A 24,521-nucleotide genomic window follows, 5' to 3' on the forward strand; every position below is an offset into this window, starting at 1 on the left:
TAAACATTTATAAAAAATATAAGATGTTGACAAAATAACCCGAAAAATAAGGTAATTTAACCGGGAATGGTAAATAAATTTGTTATTTGATGCAAAAACTACAGCCAGACAGCAAAATCCATTCATAAAACCGTGACGTAACAATGTATTATAATGGGCATTATTCGCGTCAATAGGCCTCCTATTTTCTGAGCACCGAATTCGGTGTATTCCTAGGCCGTGTATTGAGTAGGCCATGGTCCGCGTTAATTAACGACCTCCCATTTTTTGGATATGACTGAGCTGTTGTGTTTGTTGCACTTTTTATATTTGCACCTCGTTGTATCATTTTTGTCTTTTTGTCGTTGTTGTCGTGCACATGTGTATGTGCATTCGTTGTATCATTTTTGTCTATGGGGGATTTCTTTAACCTGCGTGGACAGTAACATCCCGCAAGGGTTTCTCCCCTAAGTAGAAACCCACTACCATTGGCTGGGGGCTTGTCGTGCCGTAGTGGCTTTCCACCAACGCCAGTCACATTAATCACGAAGGTATTTTAATCCTATTTTATTTTTTCAGAAAGAAAGTTAAGACAAGTTTTAATTCTTGGTTACATTTTAGCGACTGCTGCTTTTTATTTTTTTTTTTTTAAATAACATAAAATAAACCGCAGTTGCTGATTAATGATTTTTTTCTCTAGGCGAAAAAGAAAATAAAGTGAAATCATAATTTTAATTTAATTGTTACTTTTACTACCACGGTCGACTATAGGCTCGATCAAAGAAAAAAAAAAACGAAGAATTATATTCGTCGCGCGGGCCGCACATGCAAAACTCGCGTATTTTAATAACAATTTATTAACAAGACGAGAATAAGAACACAAACGGTTAAAACGGTAATGGTTGGTTGTTTTTTTGTTCTTAGCAAAAATGAAATTTACTAACACATGTAGGCGCTACCGAAAATCCAGGCATTCTATTTTTTCGCGTGTTTTATTAAATTTCCGAAACTTCCAGCGTCGATTACATATTTCTGATAATTTCGACCAAAAGGAAATTGTATGCATGTGAAACTTTGGTTTCAAAAGTTCGTTCACCCCGTTACTTTCCATGTGCTTTTCAGACAGTGAAACGACACCTTTATTTCTACCAACCATAGCTGGTGCACCGTCAGTCGTCACAGATACCAACTTCGACAGATCTAAGTTTAAATCCGTCATACAAAGCAAAAGCGCATCGAGAATAACTGCTCCCGTTGTAGTGCCAATCAGTGGCACCAAGTGCGCAAATTCCTCCAAGATATCGAAGTTAGAATTAATGCCTCTCACGAATTTGGCAAGCTGTGCAGCATCTTTAGCATTAGTGCTTTCATCAAGTGCAATTGAAAATAAAGAAACATTTCGGCACAACTGTGAAGCGATTGTTTTACGTCAGCAACATTTCTTTGATGCGTCGTGTAACTGTCCTGGGAGAATGACTGACATTTAAGATTACGCTCCGTTTCTCTTGGCATACAATGTCAACGACCGTCAATAAACATATACTCGGTAAATATACGACTGGTCTAATATATAATATACAGGTACATAAGTGCTTAATAGGTATTTGCGCACACGTTAAGTTTGCCAGCCATAGCATGCAAGGTGTAGAAATAGTTAATATTTGGTTTAAGTTTGCAGAAAAGGTACATTGACTATACCATTAGCAACGCACGCAAGACTCTATATTTAATGCAGTCAATTAAACATAGAGTTAAATACATATTCCGTATTTTACATTTTCGAAAAAAAAACTTTTTTTTTATGCAAACAGTAACAAATAAGAAAACAGTAACTAGATGATTGTTAGATGAAAAGTAAGCAAGTCGGCCTATTAATAGAAAAAAATGTTGCCAAGTTGATTACCAGTGCGCGTGACAGGCATTTTGATACATGGCTAGTCATGCATTATTGTGTGAGACAAGTGAGATGTATATAGCTTAGTACAAACGTAAATTAAGTTCAACGCACCGGAACGATAAAAAAAGTGCTGAACGATAAACGTTTAGTCGCTCCTGTATGGTCTATGTATATTTTGCAGCGTAGCCATATATAGGTTATATATAGGTTATAATAAATAGAGAACATTGTAAATGTTTTGCAATCTTCGCTACAGGAGTTCATATGCGTATTAAGATAATTTAACTTTTTATATTGTCCTGTTAGTATATATAGATCTTTAAAAAATATACAGTAGAGCTTGTTCACTGAGCCGTTAGTATGGCAGAACCTGAACAAGAGGCGATGAAACAGCTTTTGAAAAACTTTTTTGGTGGGGCTTTTAAAGACCTCGCCCAATTTGTTACGGATCCGCCTGATGCACAACCGTTGGTCGACTATTTTGTGAATGATGGTTTTATGCAACCAAAGTTAACTGAATGGAAAGGCTACAAAATGTACGGACAAGGTTTTAATGCAGACACGATCAAGTGGGTATGTGAAAACTGGACACCGTGGAAAGATGACGTCATCGTTGCATCATTTATGAAAACTGGTAAATACAGCAGCAGAACAATGATTAAATTACATAAACCACGATAAGGAATGAAGTTCAACGTAATACCTTTCTGCTAAACTTAATTATTTTATCTCTTTTTTGAAACGGTATCATTACGGTATATAAATTTGATTACTTTGATGTAGGAATTTATCTATGTTCCCAAATCTTTGGTCTTAACAATATAGCTCTGGTTATAACTGTGAAAGTGCTATAAACGTATTATTGATGGCACCTATGGCATTCTAGGTACAACATGGGCAAAGAACATCGTACGTCAGCTCTACTTCAGACACGATGAAAAACTAATGGCAATGACAAGAAATATGGCAATGCCAACTATTTACCTTGAAACAGGCCTCCGTAAGTTAGTAATTAGAAAAAAACAAAACAATGTTGCTTATATCCCCCAAACATTCAGCTGAAAAATTTGAACTACTGGAGAAACTGCCGTGGAAGAAACGTGTACTAGTAACCCATGTTTCTACCCCTCTTCTTAACTTAGAAAAGATCAAATCTGCAGGAGCCAAGGTATTACATCTAAGGTGCTATTCGATTTTTTTGGACTAACCCATTGATTTTAGATAATATGCACATTGCGCAACCCAAAAGACCAGATGGTATCCTGGTACCACATGACACTCAACTTGCCAGTGAACCCGAAAGCAACAAAGTATTTTGATATGTATCCGAAGGACTGGAACCAGTTTTTCGATTTGTGTTTTGCAGGTAAATTACATAAAGTAGGGGGGGGGGGAAGATGAGACTCCTTTTCACTCTATTTTTTTTATCCCGTTTAGTAGTAAACGAGGACCATTCAAATATTTATAAACCCGTATTCCCACGACCTTTATAGACCACGCTGTTAACTGTTTAAAACACGAACAGGACACTTGGATATCATGTGCTAAAGGTGTCCCATCTTCCCCAACCCTACTATATGTAAAACATTATTATCAAAGCTTATCGAAGCTATCTCCGAAAATGACTCTGCCTGGAATACTGATAATACACTTTGAGCAATAAAAGTGTTTCGACTTGTACAGGCCATTTTTTTATGAGTTATATTATAGATATAGTAGATCGTGATAAAATGGGACGTATTTCGTTTCATTTTCTCGTCCTATTTAAAAGTAAACAAAAAATATTTACAGAATTATACAACTGTTACCTCACGAATCTTTAAGATCGTTGTTAATTGTAAAAACAAAGTTAGAAACTATATAGGTGATTATATGTGCTAAAGTTATCTTCTCTTACCCCACAGTATATTATGCAAACTTAAAGAGATGGTTTTGTGATCTTTCTCATGGTCGCAAGCCAACCGTTGTCTCAATTATTTCATTAAAGCTGGTTAAATCATAATATGCCCTGCAAAAAGCTATATGCACCTGTTTCGTATAGATTGTGGGGTAGGATAAAATACCGTTAGCACCTATATGTCTCATATTTTCTGATTGTATTTTAGAACAATTAACTACGGTTGTAGTGCATGTAATTCTGTAAATATCACTTGTTTATTTTACCAAATGGAACCAGAAAAGAGAATGAAAACAGGTCTCAGCTTACCCCACCCTCCTAGGGTTAGCAACTTAGGCTATTCGCCAATGTTTGTGTAGAACCACCATTTTACTGAGGCATTGTCAAATAATTTTTGTAATCGGCATTTGTGTTACGTATTACACTAACAATTATGTTTATTGTATATAGGTAAACAACTGCAGTGCAACAAGGAAGGGGAATGGTACATAGAGCATTTATTGTCATGGTATCCACATAGAAACGACTCAAACGTTCTATTTGTGTTTTATGAAGACCTGATACAGGTTTGATTTACCCAGTGTTGGTTTTACTTTAGGATAAGTTAATGAATAGTAAATTAATCGCTAATGTATTTAAAGAGAAAATACAATTTTCATTGTAACCCATCAGGAAAAATGCTGTTCGGAATTTTGTGTATAGTTTTCTCCTATAAGGGATTTTAACCTGTTTGCTTAATTACCAATCACAATTTAAATATCTTATTGGGCACATTTCTAAAAAATAAATGCCTTTCGTACACATCTAGTCAAAGTAAAAGTAAGAATTTATTCCTTTGCATAAACGTTTGTGAACTGGAAAATTTGCAAACCTCCTTATTACAGCTATTTGTGCTCGTATATTTTTTTATAAGTTTTGTTTTGGAAACTTATGTATGCGCTGTATTAACTGTATAATTATGCGGAAAGGATCAAGAAAAGGAAATCAAGAGAATAGCTGACTTTCTTGAGGTTGCTGTTTCTGATCAAGATATTTCGAACATTGCAGAAGAAACTTCGTTTGGGACGTTGAAAGCAAATAGCAATACCACAGAAAAGTTAGTTAACTTCTACCGAAAAGGTTTGTCTTCTTAACAAATATTTCCTAGTCCCAACATTTTACATTTTCTGTGTTGGGTTTATATACACCTCGTGTCCGTTTAAAAATACCAAATATATTACTTTGTTAGCATGGGTAGCAGCAGTGGAATTGATTCTGTGTATCAAGACGAGCGTTATGGTGTAGGCTAACACTGTTTTTTTCAATGTTGCTATTCCAGGAAAGGTCGGAGATTGGAAGAATTACTTTACTGTTGCACAGTCGGAGAAAATGGATGCTATGGTTAAAGAAAAGCTGACTGGCACTGATATTAAATTTATTTATGAACTGTAGATATATGGTATTGCGGGTAAAATGGGATGCAACTGTGGGGTTGGCAGTCACGCTTTTATCTAATACTTTTATTCAAGTATGTTTTTTTACAAAGCAATATACATTTTTTACGGCATGTGTTATGACGACTGTCGTTTTGTTGCCAATTCCCTTCTCTTTCTATAGACTTAGAGTCGACCAAATGAGTATATAGCCTAGGCTATACTGAAAATCATTATTACCAAAACATGTTATAAATTCCAAGTAAAGAGTTCTCCACCTACGTTACCTGATAACCGCTGAACGTAATTACTCTAACCCGTATAACAACCAACCTCAAACCAAAAACTCCTAACTACCAACCTCTAACACTTTTAAAAAACCTAATCGAAAACGTACCGAAGGATTTCTTACTATATTAATTTTGTTTTAACTTCTATAGCAAGAAGTTAATAAATGAAATTTGGAACTGAATAGCGAGTTGCAGACATAAGTAATTATCTCTTATCCTCCGCTAAACTGATGTTTTGTAGTACTGTACTACAACCGAAGTATCCAAGTACTAACTTTGCTGCAACCAAGATATTTACTTTCAATTTATTCGTTTATAAACGTTTCTCTGTAAAGAACCTATCATGCGTGACCACAATGTGATGTCCTAACAAAAGAAACAAACTGGAGCAAAGAGCTGGACTACCGTAAGAGAGTACTATGGTTAGACGAAATAGGATCTTTCTATGACCCCTAACGTGCTCAACAATTGTTGAATAAAAAAAGGTCCATACGCATATGACCACTTACGTGCTCAACAATGGTTTAATGAAAAAAGGTCCATACGGATATGACCACTTACGTGCTCAATAATGTTTCCATGTCAGCCAGTAGTCATAGATTTGAGTAAGTAACGTCTGGTATATTAAATTTATTATCACGTTTTTGTTGTATCGTTTGAAATTAATCAATTTTCTTACAACGAAAATCCAGTTTGTGGTTTACACGCAACGGAAATAACGTTCAAAATTTGTGCTGCGTGTATGTGCAGAGACACTAAACCAAATCATTGTTCTTCAGTATTTCTAGTGTCTGTTTCAGAGCTTACTCAGTATTTTTGTTAGTTTTTTAGCATTTAATTAAATGAAGTGCACTTAAAAGTTAACATGTCGGACATCAAAAGTGCGCTTCTAATGGAAGCGGAAGCTATGCAAAGAATGAAGAAAAACAGAGATTCAACATTAAGTGAGTGAAAAAATTAAAAATGTATATTGCTCTATCAGTTTGTTTATTGGTGTAAAAACCTATATATGTTTTGTAAAAGTATTGTCAAAAATAAAAAGCAGTAAAAACACAGCTGTTGTTGTGGGTATTGTGTTCTACAATAAGGCAAAAAAAGTAAATTCCACCCTCCATTTGTTTTGATATATACATAACCTTAAAGCTGCAATCTTTAACAAAACTTTTCCAACAGGGGTAAGAGGAACTGGAATAGTAAACCCGATGTGTGGATTACAAACCACGTCCACCAACCACCAGATATCGAACAAAACTTCTAAATTAGACGCCCCAGATTTAATGTCATTTAACGATGCACTGCCTTCATCAGGCGACACAGATGATTGGACTGCCTTTGAAAGTGGTGTTTCATCTAAGATTGGTGTTACATCCACAAATAACGATTTCAACCCTTTTTTAATAACATCGAACATTAACAACCAAGCGTCTCAACCTCAGAATATATTCTGGTCCAACTCAAGCACATACCACAAGACTCTCAGTCAGGTCAAGTCCTTTCCCAATATTAACCCAACGCAAAACTTCACCCCAACTCCTGGACGACCTGCAACTGCATCACCCAGTACTTCATCAGAAGACATGTTTTTTAAAACAACCTCAGTGGACTCAAGGGTAAAACCTTTTCCTGCGGTAAATTATCGAAATAATTCAACTCAACAGTCCATGGATTTAAACAACTGGAAAGATTTACATAACTTGTACATGTTGCCCAGAACTCAAAGTTTTACCCATCAGCCTTTTAAAAGAAGTAACCAGGCATCATTCAGCTTACAAAACCCAAATGTTTTGAGTTCTATTCAAAACAAAGCGGCTTTTAAAAGGCCAGCTTCATGTGGAAGCTTTAATGGTTTAAGACCAGGTTCATTCAGTGAGAATGTTACGTATCCTGCTACAAACCCATTTTCAACAGCAAACGGCACTCAACTTAATTTCCCAGAAATGAAAGGTAAGTTTGTAATGTGTCAGCAATTAAACTGGTGTCATTGCCGATTTGGTTTACAGTAAATGTATTGTTACTGTAAATTTATCATGCTTAGTGTTGTCCCAATATTAGATATCACAAAAATTGACCCAAGTATAAATCATTAGTTTCCAATATAAACATCAGACATAAAACCAAAGGTCATGTTCATGTACTCATGTTGTATAATTGTTTTATTCTTCTAGTAGTCATATACTGCTTTACAGTATAATTGTTAAGTTGTTTACAATTTTCAACATTACACTTACATTTAAAAGGCCCTAACAGCAGAGGATAAATGTTGAACCAAACACTGTTAATATGTTTTAGTTGTAAGTTAGTAATCTAATAGTTCCATTACACATATATTTAGTTTGTGCATCGTGGTTTCCTGCAGAAAAGGTATTTCCTGCCCGCTTTATAAAATTCAAACTTAAATAAATGGTATCCAGCTGTATTGTACAGCAAGCCAATAAAACATGTAAACATTAACAAGTTACGTAATCTTAAATTGAGCCCAGTGACACTTGCTAGTATAATTTAAGAGACAATACGATTGAATGTGTTTCATTGGCAATTACCATTATCCATGCTGTTAGCACTATTACCTGAAATAAAATTTTAGTGTTATTACTCTGGTACAATAGGGGTGGGTGTGAGAAAACAGTTTAATATTCTGTAAATTGGGTGTTCATATTCATTGTTATATATATCTTCTTAAAACAAAATACATAAAATTGGTTGTACAAACAAAATTACTTACAGTAAATCATTTTGTTGGAATGACTAAGTGTTATAGTAAGTTTTATATTTGTTTCGAAAAGTTGTGAAAGATTTGATTTGTTATTTTAAAATGGCGGAAATTTCAAGTGAAGGCAGAACCTGAACTACATTTTTAGGACATTTAAATATAATATTCCCCATACCCCGAAACCCCTTGTTACAGGAACAGCATAAGTTTGTTATAAAACACATGTTCCTTATTCAAACAGTTCCATATATCATTGTAACTTTTAATTTGTTTTATTATCACCCACAACAATAGCGATTGAGCCAGCAAAAACATGATGAGTTACAGTACAGGAACCGTGACCCTGGATGTTCCTCATTCAAACAGTTCCATATTTACATTGAAACTTTCAATTTGTTTTACAGCACCCACAACAAAGGTTCTTCAGCCAGCAGAAACAGAAGTTAAGGAACAGGTGGGAGGGTGGAGTGGGAATTATGATCACGTGTTTGACGACTGGTTTAAAGACGTGAAAGAACAAACCTCCACACCTGGCGTATTTGATACAGAAGGAGTAAAGCAACAGCCCGATTGGTTAGAATGGGATCCTTTACACCAGACAGGGAGTGAATGGAACTCAAGTAAAGGTAAGTTGGAGAAATATATTTATTTTTGTTTATGAATTGTTGGTGTGGGCTGTTTTACTCCAATAGTTCAATGTATGTACTTCAACTTAGCCTTTGGATATATCTTATCAAGTTTGTATTTATTTACATCACATGTAACAACAGTCGTCATTTATAATGCTTTTCTACAATTCTACTTCTGGTTTTCTGGATAACAATGTTAGCATAGATTTTATTGAACTAAAGTTTCATCTCAATCTGTCATGCAGCTTTTGTTTGACTGCTTGTGCTACCAGTTTAAAAAAGTTTAAAAACTTATTCCTTTGAATACCAACTTTAATGTCAATGTTATTAGATTAAAGTTAAATCCGACAAGACGACACAACCCTATTAAAATTCATGTTAATTATTTTGCGAGAAAATAAGTCTGATGAGTGAAATCTGTAAAGCATACTAACACTTTGTATGGTCTGCTGGTGGTAAAAGACCAACTCAATCTAATTTCAATTATCTTTTTATAGACGCCTTAGCTCCAGACGCAAGTCCAAGTGCCAATGTAAGTGATCGAAATACTTATCAAACGCTCAAGCTATTATCAATAGCAGTGGGTGACAGACATGCCTGCAACCCTTTTCAGTGACTCGAGCGTTACTTTAGGAAGTCATCAGGCAATTGTTAAGCGACACAAATGTTTTCTCCAGACTGCTGTTCCAATTCAAAAAGAATATTTGTTATTGTTTTTCAGACTTCTCCATCCAAGGTTCAGAGCATGTCACCAGCCAGAGAGAGAGGTATAACAGTTTTATTATTTGAAATTTGAGAAACTAATTTACATATTAGCCCCTTATTTGTTTAATAGTTGAAAATTTGAGACTGTCGTCCCAAGTTTAGTAGTCGTTAAAATTTATGGATGGTCAAACTCACCTTTGTTTACACAGACATGCTTAAGCTTCAGTTCCTGAATTTAAATTTGAATTATTGTATAGTTTAAAGATTTTGATTACCACTATTATATACTGCAGTAAAACTGATATATTTGTTAAAAATTTGCGTTTTACTCTGTTATTTTTGTTAAAAATTTGTGTTTTACTCTGTTATTTTTGTTAAAAATTTGCGTTTTATTCAGATATTTTTGGTCTTTATGATGCTGATACACCAGAGGATGACAATGTTTCACCAAACCTGCCACAAAATGAGGTTTGTAAGACACATATATATTATTTTAACAAGTTTAACTTTTTTTAGGTACAAATATATGTTCAAATGCACAATTAACAGTGTTTAACCATTAGAAAGTCATTATATTTTCCACCATAGGAAATATTTTTATAAACAACATTTTAAAGTTTAAGTTCACAAATTTTCACCAAGGTAAAATTTTTTTTATTTTTTTTGAGTTTAAAAACAGGAAGTAAAGGAAACCTGGAATACATATATATAGTTAACAAGGGAATATTTAATATTTCTTGCTTTTTACCAGGTTTCTTCAGTAACTGAATTAAATGTGGATTCTGCAACCGACCTTGAACGTTTTGCTCACATGGTGGCGCAACTGAGAGCGGGATTCACGCACCTCGATCAGTTATGTAACCCTGGTCATGTGGTGGGGCTCATGGTGCAGTCGGACCATGCAATAAATACAGGAGGTAAATAAATGACATAGGATTTTAAGTTTTTATTTCCTGCAATTGTGTTTAAATAGTATTTTTATCAGACCAATTTTATAAAAATTCTTAAGTTTTTTAAAAATAGTTTTTTCATAGAAAATTATGAGTTTTTTGAAAACAGTTTTTGTAAAAGTTTATGAGTTTTTATAAAGGCAGTTTTTTATAAAAAAAATATGATTTTATGATTTATTTTTATTTTTAGAAAATTTCACAATTGTACATATACATATAATATGTCTTAATCTTTCTAACATTGCTTCATGCATTCATGCTAAAAGTTCTTTGTAATCCCAATAGACCGTCAGCAAGAGGATGATGATTCTACAGTCAGAGTGTCAATATCAGCAGATGGTATTACACAACCTGTAACTTTTGAATGTGACAGTAAGTACACACATACAATACAATGTGTTTTTTTTACAAAATATTTTTTGTTACATACCCATGTTCCCCCTTTATGTGTTTTCTTGCCTCTTTTAACAACAATTTTAGTTTTTCCCATAAAAATAGTTTGATTTTTAACAGGACTATATACTTTATTGACCTGGCCTAACATATTAGCATATTACTATGTGTTTCAGCATGTTCCTAACCCCTGCTTTGCTTAATAGAAACACACCCCATTTAATTTGCACCATTTTATACATGTTGTGTTCAGTATTCTGACCTGTTCAGATACATCAAATGTCAGAAAAGCCAAAAAGGCCTAAAAAGCTGTTTTAAAATACCTAGTGTAAAATGGTTGACAGCAATTTATATACTCCATTTAAAACTAACGGCAGTTCACTAAAATAACGTATCTATACCGTTACCCTTTTTTCCTAGAATAACCGTCACATTACATATAATATGACACCAGTGAAAATACGTGCCATATTAACTGTTTGTTTATTTCTTAGTAAACTCATCAGTGGAACATATAGTGAGCCAGGCGTTGTGTATCGCATATGAAGATATATCTCTCGTCTCCACTGATGACTATGCATTTAAAATCATCGGCCGACAAGAATATCTTCTTAGGTGAGCTAAGAAAACACATTGTTTAGCTCTTTGTTTTTAATCCATTTTGATTTGTTTTTATAAATCTATTTAAGGTCTATAACAGGATAGAACTATTATTGTAGGTATTTATGCCAATATAAATATATGCATTATTTGCTACAAGCCCACAACTTTTGTCTTTGTGCACATTCTCACATGAATATAGTGTATTTGGGTGCAGGCTTTAAATACATTTGATTTATTTTTACTTACCTTCTAAAATTTACACATCAGACTACATTACATGCCATTGCTTTTTAGATAGGATTCCAAGTCCAATACCACGCATCCCATTGGGCAAAATATGTCATGACTCAAGATCTAAATTTAACTTCGTCCCGGGAGATATTAACAGTTTAAATGTTAGCATACTGAACTCAATTTTGGATTAAAAACTGTTTTTTTGGCAAAAGAATAAGAAAATCTGGTGTGAAGTCAGTTAAATAACATGATCTGACATATGCTATGATTATTACATTTATTTTTGATTATTTCTGCATTTTAAGTTCTCAAGTATATCATAACCTTTAGAAATAAAACCCCTTCACATTTTTTGAAAGTTTTCCGCATATAAATCAAGGGGATTTTCTTTTTCCACAGCAAAACTCACCTAGGTATGTATCACTACGTGCGTGAGTGCATTAAGTTCGAACAAGATGTCACGCTTGAGTTGGTTCACAAAACGAACATCGACCATTCTTTACGCAGAACTGTGAGTCGAAATTTTCAAACAAAATTCTTGTGTTTTTTAAAGCCTTTCAACTTTATATAATTGCATTATTAATAAAAGTTTTTTTAGAGGTTTTTAATTTGATATAATTGCATTATGAATTAAAATGTTTTTTAAAGGTTTTTATTTGATATAATTACATTGTAAAATAGAATGTTTTTTTTAGAGGTTTTTAATTTGATATAATTGCATTGTGAAATAGAATGTATTCTTATAAATTTTGCTAACTACAATGTACAATACTGCATAAAATGTCACGCTATTTTTAGGATTAAGTTGTAGAATTAAATACCAATATAGTAATATGATACATATTGTTACACATATTTCTATGTTCACTTCGAACTTTTTATTAAAGCCTGTCTTTACTGTATTTCCCACCTGTTTTACATTCAATAATTTTTTTTTTAATTTCATGCAGCCATTCGTAAAAGTAAGTCAATTAAATATATAAATATAATCTAATTATTTTAACAAAAATATTTTTTTAACATTGTAAAAAAATTAAAAATTGTTAAAATTAACCTACTAAAAACTCCCAGCACGACGACGACAACAAACAGACAGTGATGAAAGAATTTCTCTCAGAGTTAGGAAAACCATCGACCGTTCTAAGCAGGTTGGTTGTTTCTAGCTTAAATTGCCTGGTTGCAAATGTCAAATGTTTAACTTTCTTTGTTTTACCAATAGAGATGATATTCAGATTCTTCTTGATGCTTTTTATAAAGAAGCTGAGAAATTGTTGGATCTTGTGAAAACTGTAAGTTTTCTTAGACAATTGTTTGGTGAAACTGTATTTATATGTTCATATGTTAACTTGACAGGTATTTTATAATTCATTTTAATTATTTTAGGTTTTAATCTAATGAGCCCAAATCCTAGGTCTTTTCACTTTTCCGGCATGTTTTGAACCAAACTCATACAAAACAGAAAAAGGCAAAAAATCCATGCGATTTTTGTATTTGTGTGTATTTGTGAAATTATTATCAAGAAACGAAGAAAGTAATATTTATGTTTTAATTTTCTCAATCATATTAATATTTTATTACAATTTCAAATTTGTTTCCCAGGAGCCTGGAGAAGCAGTGTTGACCCAACAATGTGACCGCCTCATGCAGACAGTCAAGGCAACATGCTGTTCATTTGGATACCTGGAAACACTGGGCATCACTGATGCTGCAAAAACACTGTGGGGCGGCGTGCTACAACGTAAACCAACTTCATCAAAACAAGATGATGGACTTGGTAAATACAAATTATTGTTACATGTAGATTTAGATCAGTGGACAAACTTGAATTTATTAGAAAGTGACGAACTATATTTATTATTATAGAAGACAAGATTTAAAGAGTACGTTTATGCATATTTTTTTCATTAAAACACCCCTTTTTCACCTAAAATCTTGCTGTATAAAAGTTCAATTATTTTTTATTATATGGTTTAAAAAAGTTTAATTTTTCCCTAATATTTTGGTTGCTAGAAAAAAGCTTAAGAAACAATATATTATATGGTTAGTTTACAAAGTGCATTTTATGCGCAAAATAACAACCTTCAATAGAAGTACTGTATGTGGTATACTCACTACTTCGAAGATCATGGTATCCATCACATAACTTATAGGTGACCATTATATAACTTTACGCTTATTTTCTTCCAATTAAATGTAAATATGTTTTTAACTGTAAGCATGTCTTAACAACTGTTGTTTTATCTATATCCTGTGTTTTCGTTAAAATGTTTCTAAATCTTCGCTACCGTAATCGAAGAGACAAATAAAAGTTATTATTGTCATTATTCTATTCACTTTTGCTATAACCTGATGAATTATTCTCCCCTTCAGTTATAAATTTTTTCACCCCTGGTTTAAAGAATGAAAATTAGCATTTTTTGCAGTTCATGATTTGGTTAAACTTGATCAGCCCAAGCAAGAAAATAAAGAAGATTCTCCACATGTACATTGTGTGCGTGCTGCATTAGAACAACTAACATCTGTACTGCTTGATATCTCACAACTTTACTGTAAGGTAAGATGGGCGTTTGTAAATTTTGTCCAATAAAAAAATCATTTTTTTATTCTTTGATTTTATGTTTAAGAAAATAAAAAGATTCTTGTTTTAACTGGTTTAAGCTAGTTTGTATGCGCTTATGGGGTTAAATACAGTAAATATTTATTGAATTATACTTTGCATTATTGCAAATCTGTAATTTTATATACATTCAAAAACTTACTGTTTACCAACATAAATAAATCACATTTAGAGTTAAATAGATAATATGAAAACACACAAATAAATAAAATGAAAAAGCACCAAATTAGGGAAACCATTGACAGTTCTTAGCACACTATTTAATAATCACTGGAATTCCTGTTTTACACTTAACCTATTTACAGGCATTTGAAGTTGACGCATACTCGTTAAGCAACAGTTTAAATGCCACCCCTCCCCCTAAAGACAAGATAAAGTCAACTCAAGTAAAGGATTTGTACTCGGTGCATATTATGTCATTACATCGCTTTCCTAAACCATGGGAAACTCAGTAAGTTGGAAAATTCTACTTTATGTAGATGGAGTTTTTTTGGCATGCACACAAGGGGTGGGAGTTATACAGTTCACTTATTACTCCTATGCTGCCGTATTAAGAAGTGAATGTAAAATAAATCAAGAACATTTGACTGACCATTTACTTGGTACAAATGCTTATTTAACAAAGTAAAAAAAAATATTCAAAACAATTAAAAAAAATTACTTTAATCTGTTAGTTTGTAAAACAAAATTTAAAAGCGAAAAAATACTAAAAAAATACCAAAAAAATCGCAAAAATGAAAACTATATTCCCCACATAGGTTTGAAGACTTTCACATAATATGTCATCTTTATCATGGTGAAGAAAAACTAAGTTCAAACAACGCATCTACAAAACCAACCTCCATTAATAAGAGTTTTTATCCAAGGGTAGTCTGGGATACCTGGTAAGTACCTAATAACAATTTTACAAATAAAAATGAAAATCATGAATGAAACATAAAATGTACAGTCAAAAGCATTTATCTAGCATTTTAAATTAGTATTTTCATATTTTGCTTTGTATTATTGCTATAACTGGCACTGCTTTTTTTATTTTATTACTGTTTGATATGGTGTAAATTTATTAAAAATGTTGTTTTCTTAGTTTTATTTATAAGCCATTTCTGTTACAGAAAAGCTAATCGTTAAAAGTAACTTTACCTAAAAAAAATTGAGCTAACAGTAATTTAATTTTTAATATTCTGCCAAAAAATTCTGACTGGAAATATTTTCTGAAATTTCATAAATAAAAAAAAAATTCAAATTACTGTAATAAACATTTATAAGTTATCTTATATCTAACTTTCCAGGGTTGAATTTGATATCCGTGTATGTGATCTTCCATTAGAAACCACCCTTCGTGTTTATTTACATGGCACTGTATCTTCTGATGACAAAGTCACGTCACGACCTTTATGTTGGCTCAATATTCCATTGTTCGATCATAGAAGGTAATTGCTCTCTTTTCCCTGATTATTCTTGGCATTTTTTTCGTTACGTTATTTTTTTTATATGTTGTAATTCATCTGCTGGAAAATGTTTACCAATCTAAGTTTGCATGAACTCAGTCTTTAATTCCATCGGATTCTATTTGAATTAAGTTTGATTAACATAAAAAATGTTATCACATTTGACATTTCTGTACTAATTAGATTGTGTTTCAATAAGAGACTGACAATGTCTTTCTTATAGATTTTGTTGGATTTGATTTTTGTCCTTTATTTTTCTTAACTCAAGATTCTTACAATTTAATGACTATCATTGCTAATTCAACTTTTTTCGATTAAGTTTTTACATTTCACTTTAAAAGTTTAGCATTATTACATTCATAATATCATTTTTCTCAATAGAGTTCTGCGGTACGAAAGTTGCGTTTTCGGAATGCACTCTATGTCAAAACTCCGACCGAAAACCCGAGGTGCTTTTCACGGTCCACTGATTTGCTCCGATGACATCACAAACATCGATAATCCGATCCTCCTCCTCCAGTTTGCGGAGGAGAAAAATCCAACTACGTGTGTAGTTCACTCACAAGTGGAGGAACATCAATTAGAGTAAGTTTTGTATTTCATTTATTTACTTTTGTGTTGTTGTTGCTGCTAGGCATAACCGAATATAAGTAATAAAATGGTATAAAACAGATGAGTTCTATACCTATATATTGCATTTTAGTTTTTTTTTTAAAGTTGACATGCAGGCCCTCATGCAATCTCCCGCAGCCCTTGTGCAATTGCCCTTAAAAAATAATGTGAAAAAAACAAGTTTTTAACCATGCAGTTCCTATCTTACCACTTCTTTCTTTTAATCATAAATGCTCAGAAATATAAATATCTAAACTACAGTACTTCACTACTTTTACATCCCAGTTTATTTCTGTTTACATTGCTAGAACTTAAAAAAAAAAATTTCTAGACCTGTAAAGTGGCAAAATTTAGAGTCATTACAGCAACCAGATGCGCTTCAAAAGGTGCTGGGTCACGCAAAGCTTACAGTAGGACCATTATGTAACTTATCACCCACAGAAAAGGCTGTGTTATGGAACCACAGGCATATAATTGGAGCCCCAGATTGTGCTACAGCATCAGGTATTGTTTATCTTAACAACAAATACTAAATTATGAATTTCTAAGCTAAAAAACATACAAAATTAGCATGGAACCAAACTTATAAAATGATAGCAGGGGTACTTAAATCAATTTACAACATTTATTTGTTTATAATCCAAGACTGTATTTTATACACCTCATAAAACAAAACATCTTCAACATAGGTAATGGCCTTTCACCTTTAATTAAATCCTGTCTTTTTCGATTTAAATATTTCTAAATCTTCGCTACCGTAATCGAAGACAAATAAGGTCCTTATTAATTTAATTAAACTTTATCCACACAGGTGTTGGCCTTCCATTACTACTAAGGTGTGTTCCAACATGGTCACCATCTTCCCCCCACCCCAAAGCAGCTTACCAGCTACTTTCATCGTGGCCACAACGACCACAACCTGAAGAATCACTTGCTTTGCTATCTGGACAGTAAGTTGTTGGTTTCAATTCATAGTTTGGGTAACACTGCTAGTTTTGAATATGTGGCGCTTATTTATGGGTTATATTAAAGGGTTAAATTTATGGGTTATATTTAAGGGTTATATTTAAGGGTTATATTTATGGGTTATATTTAAGGGTTATATTTATGGGTTATATTTAAGGGTTATATTTAAGGGTTATATTTTTATATATGCACCCCATTATTTATGGAATATGGGATTGTTGTGGCTTGTTGGGATTGGGGGTACAGGTATTTGTGTTTTGGTTGTTAATAGACTGTGTAAAGAAAGTGCTTCAGTGTTTTTTGTACTTGTTAACAGTTCTATTATGTTATCTTTTGGTCAAACTTATAAGTTTTTAAAAAAAACACTTTGTAAACTTTTTCTTTAATTTTTTTTCTAATTTTTTATTTTTTTTTTTAAATAATTTTTTATTTATTTTTTTTTAAATAAGTTTAAAGTAATGAACCCATAACGTTTCCATTTTACTCTTAGCATAGTAACATTTATATTAAACTCTTAGTTTGTTTCTAAAGCATAAGCCCAACCAAAGTATATGGATGGACCTTTGGTATTTGGACCTTTGGTATTTCGCAAATGTTGAAGTAAATTAAAATTTTTGATGCCCGCCAGATTTCCGGACACTCGTGTTCGCACTGCTGCCATCCGGTGGTTGGAAGCTGCAGAGGACATGGACATCGTCTCATGGTTGTCGCAACTTGTTCAAGCTCTTCGTCAGGAGCAACACCATGACTCTCCTTTGGCTCGATTGCTCCTCCGGAGGGCGCTAGGGAGCGTGAGAATTGCTCATAAGCTGTTTTGGTAAGAATGTGTGAAATAAATTTTTAAAAAATATATTTTTTATTTTTTTGTTTAGTAATTAAAAATTTCCTAAATATTCTTTAAGGAATATAGGTTTTAAAATCAATGTCTTGAAAATGATTAATTTTTGTTGGGTACACTACAGTCTACAGGCAATATTTTTTCAAAGTAATAGTTTAAATTAAATAAGATATTAGTGGGTCATCTGGTATAAAAACTGTTCCGCTTCATTCCCTGATGAAGTCTCGCCGTATGGCAGATGAAAAGTTGGAAATACACTACGTTTTTATACCAGATGAGCCACAAATACATTATTTATACTCTGCCTGGTAGCAGAAGTAACAGAATATTGTTTAAATGATTAAAATCTAAACCTGCAACTTCAATTTTAGCTTTTTAATGCCTTTTTTCCCCAGGCTTCTTCGAGAAAATAAAACTGACGAATTATTTGGTCCTCGCTACAAAATTATTAATGCAGCTCTACTGACCACTTGTGGTTCAGCGCTTAAAAAAGAATTTGACAAAGAAGTTTACTTTCTTAAAAAAGTTCACCGGTATTTGTCTTTTTTATCCATTTTAATTTTTTTTTTCTGGTTACAGACTTGACCATTTTTTATGTTTAACAAATTTTATTTTTACAAAGTTTATTTTTTTTTTTTTTGTTTATTTTATTAGTAAGTTTATTTAATTTAATGTAAATTACTTTTATGCAGCTCTCTTTTAAGTCACTTATAAAAAAATACAAACATGAATCGTATACTTGTTTACAATATTTACCAATGCCATATTTAATTTCCAGTGTTGCCGAATCGGTTAAGGAAGCCAAAGACTCAATAAAACAGTCAACACTGACAGATGAACTCAGCAAAATCTCTTCACGCATTGGCGGACATAAATTCAGAGTTCCAACCAACCCAGCGTTGATAGCAAACGGGATAAATGTCAAGGTAATGGCATTGACTTCAGTAACAAATCAACTCGGGCCTAAATCATAGTTCCCTGACAGGCCTTGTAGCATAGAATATACCTATATAGCATAGAATAGCAGTGATTTTAAGAGAGGCAAAGACAGTCATCAAATTTAGATTAAATTCATTACATTACATAATAAGTCTTGTATCACTGTAAGGTTAAGGTTAATATAAAATAATTGCTCGAGCAATATAACTGGCTAAACACGCATGCGTTAAAACCGCTAAAATATATAAAGTCTCTGTAGTTGTTTTCCATTTTTCGTACTTTTTATAAAAAGTACGCAAAACATTGTCATCCATGGTGCTTTAAACTGTGTGGTGTTTTACAAGGACCAACAATGCCCCAGACATTAGGTGTACAATGCTTGTTTTGAGTGTTTTACCAGCTAATAATATTATACAGCACAAATACACTGCATTGGCAGGTTAAAATGAAATTTTAACTTGTTTAATTTTTAACATACAGGAACATTAAAATGAAAGCAAACCTGTTTTTTGCTTTTTTATTTCTTTAAAACTGGTTCCTTTTTACAGAATTCATCATATTTCAATTCAAACGCCATTCCTATTAAAATCTCCTTCATGAATTCTTGTAAAAACGGAGGAGAAATCAACATAATGTATAAGGTAATGTAAATTATGTTATATTGGGGTGGGGGAAGATGAAAAACATTCAAAGAAATATAAAACTGTATCCTCACAACTCCCCTGGACCGTTGCTGATTGTAACGCTATCAGAATGTTAGGATATTATGTGCTGAAAGTGTCATATCTTCCCCCACCTTACTATACGTTGCCTTTAATAACAATTTAAACTGAAATAGGTGCAGGAGACAAGAAAATTTTCAAAACATGGAAAAATTTTATCAGGATTATTAATAATTTAAAATACTTACTACATTGTGTATTCTATGTAATAATGCCTCGTTATCTTCACAAAGGTTGGTGATGATATAAGGCAAGATGCTCTTACTATGCAACTGATACGTGTGATGGAAAACATGTGGCTGGCTGAGGGATTGGATCTTAGGATTGTGACATTTGATTGTCTGCCTACTGGACTTAACCAAGGTAAACTAATATAACCTTCATGTTTGAATGTTTTTTCAAACTTTTAGAGGACATTGTTAAAGTACAGTTAGATCTATAGTTGTGAAGCATAAATACCTAATTGATAAATGTGGCGAATGCAGTATACTTTGACTGTTTGGCTCTGCTGGTTTATATAGACACATAACAACAGGGTTTAACCTATTTTAAGTTACAGAACTTGGATATATTGCAGAATATATGATGTTATCCCGTTCCAAAAATTCTTATTCTGTAATATTGCAATATTTTGACTTGGAACAGTTACATTGTGTAGTTTAGGTTTCTGCATTGGCAGCTATGCCGTGTGTATATGATGTATGCAATGCAGTAGGTCAAAAATGTTAATGCTATTAAACAGTTGTAGCATGCTTTATTAAAAGACAGTCAGCATATATTTATAAAACTGCACTAAAAAACCTTTAAAACAGTCAAATAGGTTACAAATTCCAAACTCAAAACTCGTACTTCAACCTAGTTTTCTACTCGGCAGTGGCCATGAGGTCTATGAAAGATTAGTTTAATCAATGTACCAACACAATCTTTTAATACGACACTAAAAAAAACGCTATCACCATATCACTAGGTTTGGTTGAACTGATTGGAGAATCCAAGACATTACGTGAAATACAGTCAAGTTATGGTTTAACTGGAGCTTTTAAAGATCGTCCTATTGCTGAGTGGTTGGAAAAATATAACCCCACTGGTATCAGCTACGAGAAGGTGGGTAGCGAGATACTGTAAACTTGGTTAAGTGACCATGATACTGAGAATATGTGTGTGTATGTCTGCTTTAGATAACTGCAGGCTGATTTACAAAGTTGTTTTTTTATTTTTTATTTTACGTTATTTAAATGTCCAAAACAACTTTTTTTTTATAAACAAATATTTAGTATTCGTTTATAAGCATCCATCATAGCATTATTTAAAGACACACACTTTTCTAATAACTGCTGTTGTTGCTACGATGCATAGCATGATTTAATGAATAGATCTTGTGGTAAAACTAATTAGGTTTTTTGAATTGGTGTTTTTAGTAGGAAGAGCTGTTCCGATTTTTTCCCAATACCTTTGTTAAATTATTAAAATTTCTAATTTTTTAATAATGTTTTTTTTTTCTAAAAAGCGCTATTTCTAACCCCTGCTTATAAATGTATTTGAATAAACCATAATGCCAATGACCTTAAAATCTCAAACAGGCAGTTGAAAACTTTACTTTATCATGCGCTGGATACTGTGTAGCAACATATGTTCTCGGTATTTGCGATCGCCACAATGACAATATAATGTTAAGAAGCAGTGGACATCTTTTCCACATTGACTTTGCGAGGTTTCTTGGTCACGCTCAAATGTTTGGAAACATTAAAAGGTTGGTTTTAGGATTAATGTTAGAAATATAGTAAAAAGATGATGTCGTAAATTTTTTTAACACAAGCATATTAAACAATTGGCACATTTTTCACAATCATTTAAAGTAATATCGACACTAGAGATGTTCTTAAAATAACACCATCTATTTTTAATTTAAAGCCTAATACAAAACTACGATAAGTAATCTAATTGATTTTTTTGTGCTTTTGTGATGTGCTTAAAACAACATGTTTTACCTAAAACGATCTATTTGTAATTATATTATAAATTTAAACAAAAAAGTTCCTAAAATTGCTTACCTCTATTTGTTTTTTAATAAATCATTTGTAAGGAATTAGTTGAAAAAGTGTTTTAAGTTGTGTTTAAAAATAATAACGGAGTCTGTTCCATTTTATGTGAATAAGCAATGTGGCAAGTTATAGTTTCAAAAAATGTTTGCAAAAATTTGCGCATATCACTCCAACATCCAGAGTGCTACATTCACATACGCCGGACAAACACCAACATAGTAAAAGTATAGAAACAAAAACTGATCACGTTTACCACAGAGATCGCGCTCCTTTTGTCCTCACATCAGACATGGCTTATGTAATAAACGGAGGGGATCGGCCAAGCTCACAATTCCAAGATTTTGTTGATGTTTGTTGTCGAGCGTTTAACATTGTACGAAGTCAGTCGCATGTAATCATCAACTTGTTATCATTGGTAGGTGAAGTTTGTGATTTGATTACCTGTTTAATGTACAGTATTTATTGCTTTACGGTCATACAAAATTTGAATACATTTTCCTCAAAAAAACTTACTAACTGGATTTTTATAGTCAACCTATATTTAGTATAAGTGTGAATTTAATCATTTCATTTTGTAAAAACCTTTTCAAGTGAAACTTTCCAATTTTTTTTTTTTAATTTTCAAGTTCATATAAAATAAAATTTTCAAATAAAATTTTATCAATATATTTTATATCTTATATTAATACCAGATGTTGGACTGTGGAATTCCTGAACTGAGCAGTAAATCGGATTTGAAATACGTGTACGACGCACTTAAACCTAACGCTGCTGAAACTGAAGCAACAACTATGTTTACAAGGTAAAAAGTTTTAACTATTTTTCCTGAAAGTTTTCTACACCTTGTGCCCGATTACGAGTTATCATTAATGTAACTTTGTATGTAATTTGCATGTTGGGGTATTTTTTTTTGTTTTTTTATGCATGGCCGAATTTGAATGTTCAAAGGGCCCATTTGGTTGCAATTGTGGTTCTGCCTTGTCTAAAAACATAAGTCCACAACGGTGGCAATGTTTGAACTTATATCTTCTAATCTAGTGGCAGGTGCTCTAACCCATTTTACCTCAAGTTTCACTAATGCCCACAATGTTGGCTCCCTTGAGCATTGAACCTGCATCCTCTGGTCCAACAGCTATAACGACTAAACCTCAGCTTCAAAATAATAATCTCCTCTTCCCTGCATCCAGACTCATCGAGAGCAGTCTCTCCTCTTCCTTCACTCGATTCAACTTCTTCATCCATAATCTCGCCCAGCTCCGATTCCTCAGCAACGATGAGGATGACAAAAACACGCTCTCATTTGCTCCTCAGCTCCAGAGTCATCGGGATGAAGATGGCACCATCGCCATGGCAACTGTGGTGGGATACCAGAAGCGATACAGTCCGGGAAAATATTACGTGAGTAAATTGACTTTGTTAATATATATATTTCATTTCAATAAACTGCTAGTTTAAAAAATTGTTTTCATGATTTAATTCTTGCAATAACTTATATTTCATGAAAAAATACCATATTTGATTGATAGAATTTGTGCAGACCAAAATTCCCAATTCTGACGTCAGTAGATATGGTTATTATTCTAATGTCATTTCCTTCACAATTTTTCCATGTTTTTAAACTTCATCAGAATTATTATTTTGTTTCAGATGTTTTGTGTAAAAGTAACACGTGAGAAAAACACAACCACGAAAGATTCTTACGTCTTCCGAACTTTTAGCGAGTTTGAAGAACTTCATCGCAAACTTTCCTTTGTTTACCCTTCTAAACTACCAAGGTAACTTTACGTTGACAGGTACCACCAGTAATGAATTCAGCTGGCTATGTTTCTCTTGTGTTTAAACATGGTGAAGTCTTACTGCTTAGCCTAAAATTTAGGCAAAAGTTTCACTATCACCTTGACACTGAGGGTGCTGCAACATATTTTAGTGACCACTGGTTTGGAGCAATACTCTATAGCCAGTATTAAGCATTGAACGTGGTATCCTTAAGTATATTTTATAAATGCAATTTTTATTTTTTTCTAAGTTTATTATCTATCTAATAACCTGCAGCACACCTGTTAACGTTCTATGTATTGAAAATAACTCTTAGAACCCTTTAATGTTAAAAGTTACAATTTATTTCCGAATATATGATTTAATAAAACCTATCCTTGCATGGCAGCACAACATCATTGTAATTTCATACATCATTTATTTTTCAGCTTTTCTGACAGCGTTGTAGTTGGTCGCTCGCAAGTCAAGCAAGTTGCTGAACGAAGGAAAATCAAACTTAACTCGTATCTCTCGTTTTTGTTTAAATCTCAAAAAACCATTGCTATGGTAGGCTATGTGAACTATTTTTATGTACATTGAAATCTTATATTGTTTATACCAAAATCTGTTTAAAATCTTTCTTAATGCAGTGTTGGGTTTAAATTTTAACTTGAAAAAATTAAAAAATTCCTAAAATTACATAAAAATCTTACGAAAATGTTGCAGCCTTTTAATGATGATTTTCCCTAGCATGACTTAGTCTACACATTCTTTCATCCAATCTTACGAGATGAGGAAAAGGTGACGAAAACAGTTCCAAAATCTCCCGATCTAACGGTCGGTGGTGAGATCAAAGTCTCTTTGCATTATAAGAACAACGCAC

The 24,521-nt window shown here is 32.8% G+C and overlaps 2 protein-coding genes across 2 annotated transcripts in view; both read left to right on the plus strand.

Annotated features, from left to right (window-relative positions):
- The first annotated feature begins 2,135 nt into the window (after positions 1 to 2,135).
- On the plus strand, positions 2,136 to 5,319 carry LOC100177950 (cytosolic sulfotransferase 3-like). The gene is made up of 7 exons (XM_002122665.4): positions 2,136 to 2,510; positions 2,763 to 2,876; positions 2,935 to 3,044; positions 3,098 to 3,242; positions 4,224 to 4,339; positions 4,742 to 4,892; positions 5,092 to 5,319. The coding sequence occupies exons 1-7, from the start codon at positions 2,237 to 2,239 to the stop codon at positions 5,202 to 5,204; spliced, it is 1,023 nt and encodes a 340-aa protein (XP_002122701.1). The 5' UTR covers positions 2,136 to 2,236; the 3' UTR covers positions 5,205 to 5,319.
- A 933-nt stretch (positions 5,320 to 6,252) lies between these two features.
- The window catches only part of LOC100175620 (phosphatidylinositol 4-phosphate 3-kinase C2 domain-containing subunit alpha-like), an 18,614-nt gene continuing 345 nt past the window's right edge, over positions 6,253 to 24,521 (plus strand). The window contains exons 1-33 of the mRNA XM_009860776.3: positions 6,253 to 6,419; positions 6,649 to 7,419; positions 8,590 to 8,811; positions 9,312 to 9,346; positions 9,536 to 9,581; positions 9,917 to 9,987; positions 10,271 to 10,436; positions 10,755 to 10,841; positions 11,357 to 11,477; positions 12,099 to 12,210; positions 12,771 to 12,847; positions 12,919 to 12,988; positions 13,299 to 13,473; positions 14,123 to 14,253; positions 14,622 to 14,767; positions 15,075 to 15,200; positions 15,606 to 15,746; positions 16,146 to 16,349; positions 16,708 to 16,880; positions 17,188 to 17,326; positions 17,971 to 18,159; positions 18,576 to 18,713; positions 18,959 to 19,106; positions 19,668 to 19,760; positions 20,075 to 20,204; positions 20,809 to 20,945; positions 21,422 to 21,591; positions 22,142 to 22,298; positions 22,576 to 22,685; positions 23,071 to 23,281; positions 23,531 to 23,658; positions 24,088 to 24,205; positions 24,389 to 24,517. Of these exons, the coding sequence (XP_009859078.1) occupies positions 6,341 to 6,419; positions 6,649 to 7,419; positions 8,590 to 8,811; positions 9,312 to 9,346; positions 9,536 to 9,581; positions 9,917 to 9,987; positions 10,271 to 10,436; positions 10,755 to 10,841; positions 11,357 to 11,477; positions 12,099 to 12,210; positions 12,771 to 12,847; positions 12,919 to 12,988; positions 13,299 to 13,473; positions 14,123 to 14,253; positions 14,622 to 14,767; positions 15,075 to 15,200; positions 15,606 to 15,746; positions 16,146 to 16,349; positions 16,708 to 16,880; positions 17,188 to 17,326; positions 17,971 to 18,159; positions 18,576 to 18,713; positions 18,959 to 19,106; positions 19,668 to 19,760; positions 20,075 to 20,204; positions 20,809 to 20,945; positions 21,422 to 21,591; positions 22,142 to 22,298; positions 22,576 to 22,685; positions 23,071 to 23,281; positions 23,531 to 23,658; positions 24,088 to 24,205; positions 24,389 to 24,517 (4,950 nt within the window). The 5' untranslated portion in view covers positions 6,253 to 6,340. The remainder of the gene's footprint in view (positions 6,420 to 6,648; positions 7,420 to 8,589; positions 8,812 to 9,311; positions 9,347 to 9,535; positions 9,582 to 9,916; positions 9,988 to 10,270; positions 10,437 to 10,754; positions 10,842 to 11,356; positions 11,478 to 12,098; positions 12,211 to 12,770; positions 12,848 to 12,918; positions 12,989 to 13,298; positions 13,474 to 14,122; positions 14,254 to 14,621; positions 14,768 to 15,074; positions 15,201 to 15,605; positions 15,747 to 16,145; positions 16,350 to 16,707; positions 16,881 to 17,187; positions 17,327 to 17,970; positions 18,160 to 18,575; positions 18,714 to 18,958; positions 19,107 to 19,667; positions 19,761 to 20,074; positions 20,205 to 20,808; positions 20,946 to 21,421; positions 21,592 to 22,141; positions 22,299 to 22,575; positions 22,686 to 23,070; positions 23,282 to 23,530; positions 23,659 to 24,087; positions 24,206 to 24,388; positions 24,518 to 24,521) is intronic.

The sequence above is a fragment of the Ciona intestinalis genome, chromosome 7, assembly GCF_000224145.3.
Source record: "Ciona intestinalis chromosome 7, KH, whole genome shotgun sequence".
Classification (NCBI taxonomy): domain Eukaryota; kingdom Metazoa; phylum Chordata; class Ascidiacea; order Phlebobranchia; family Cionidae; genus Ciona; species Ciona intestinalis.

Bases quoted from the DNA above. Each gene is read 5' to 3' on its own strand.
- LOC100177950 (XM_002122665.4), top strand. From the start codon at position 2,237: ATGGCAGAACCTGAACAAGAGGCGATGAAACAGCTTTTGAAAAACTTT. The intron at 3,243-4,223 runs GTAAATTACATA...TATTGTATATAG, and splicing joins TTTCGATTTGTGTTTTGCAG to GTAAACAACTGCAGTGCAAC. The intron at 4,340-4,741 runs GTTTGATTTACC...TTATGCGGAAAG, and splicing joins TTTATGAAGACCTGATACAG to GATCAAGAAAAGGAAATCAA.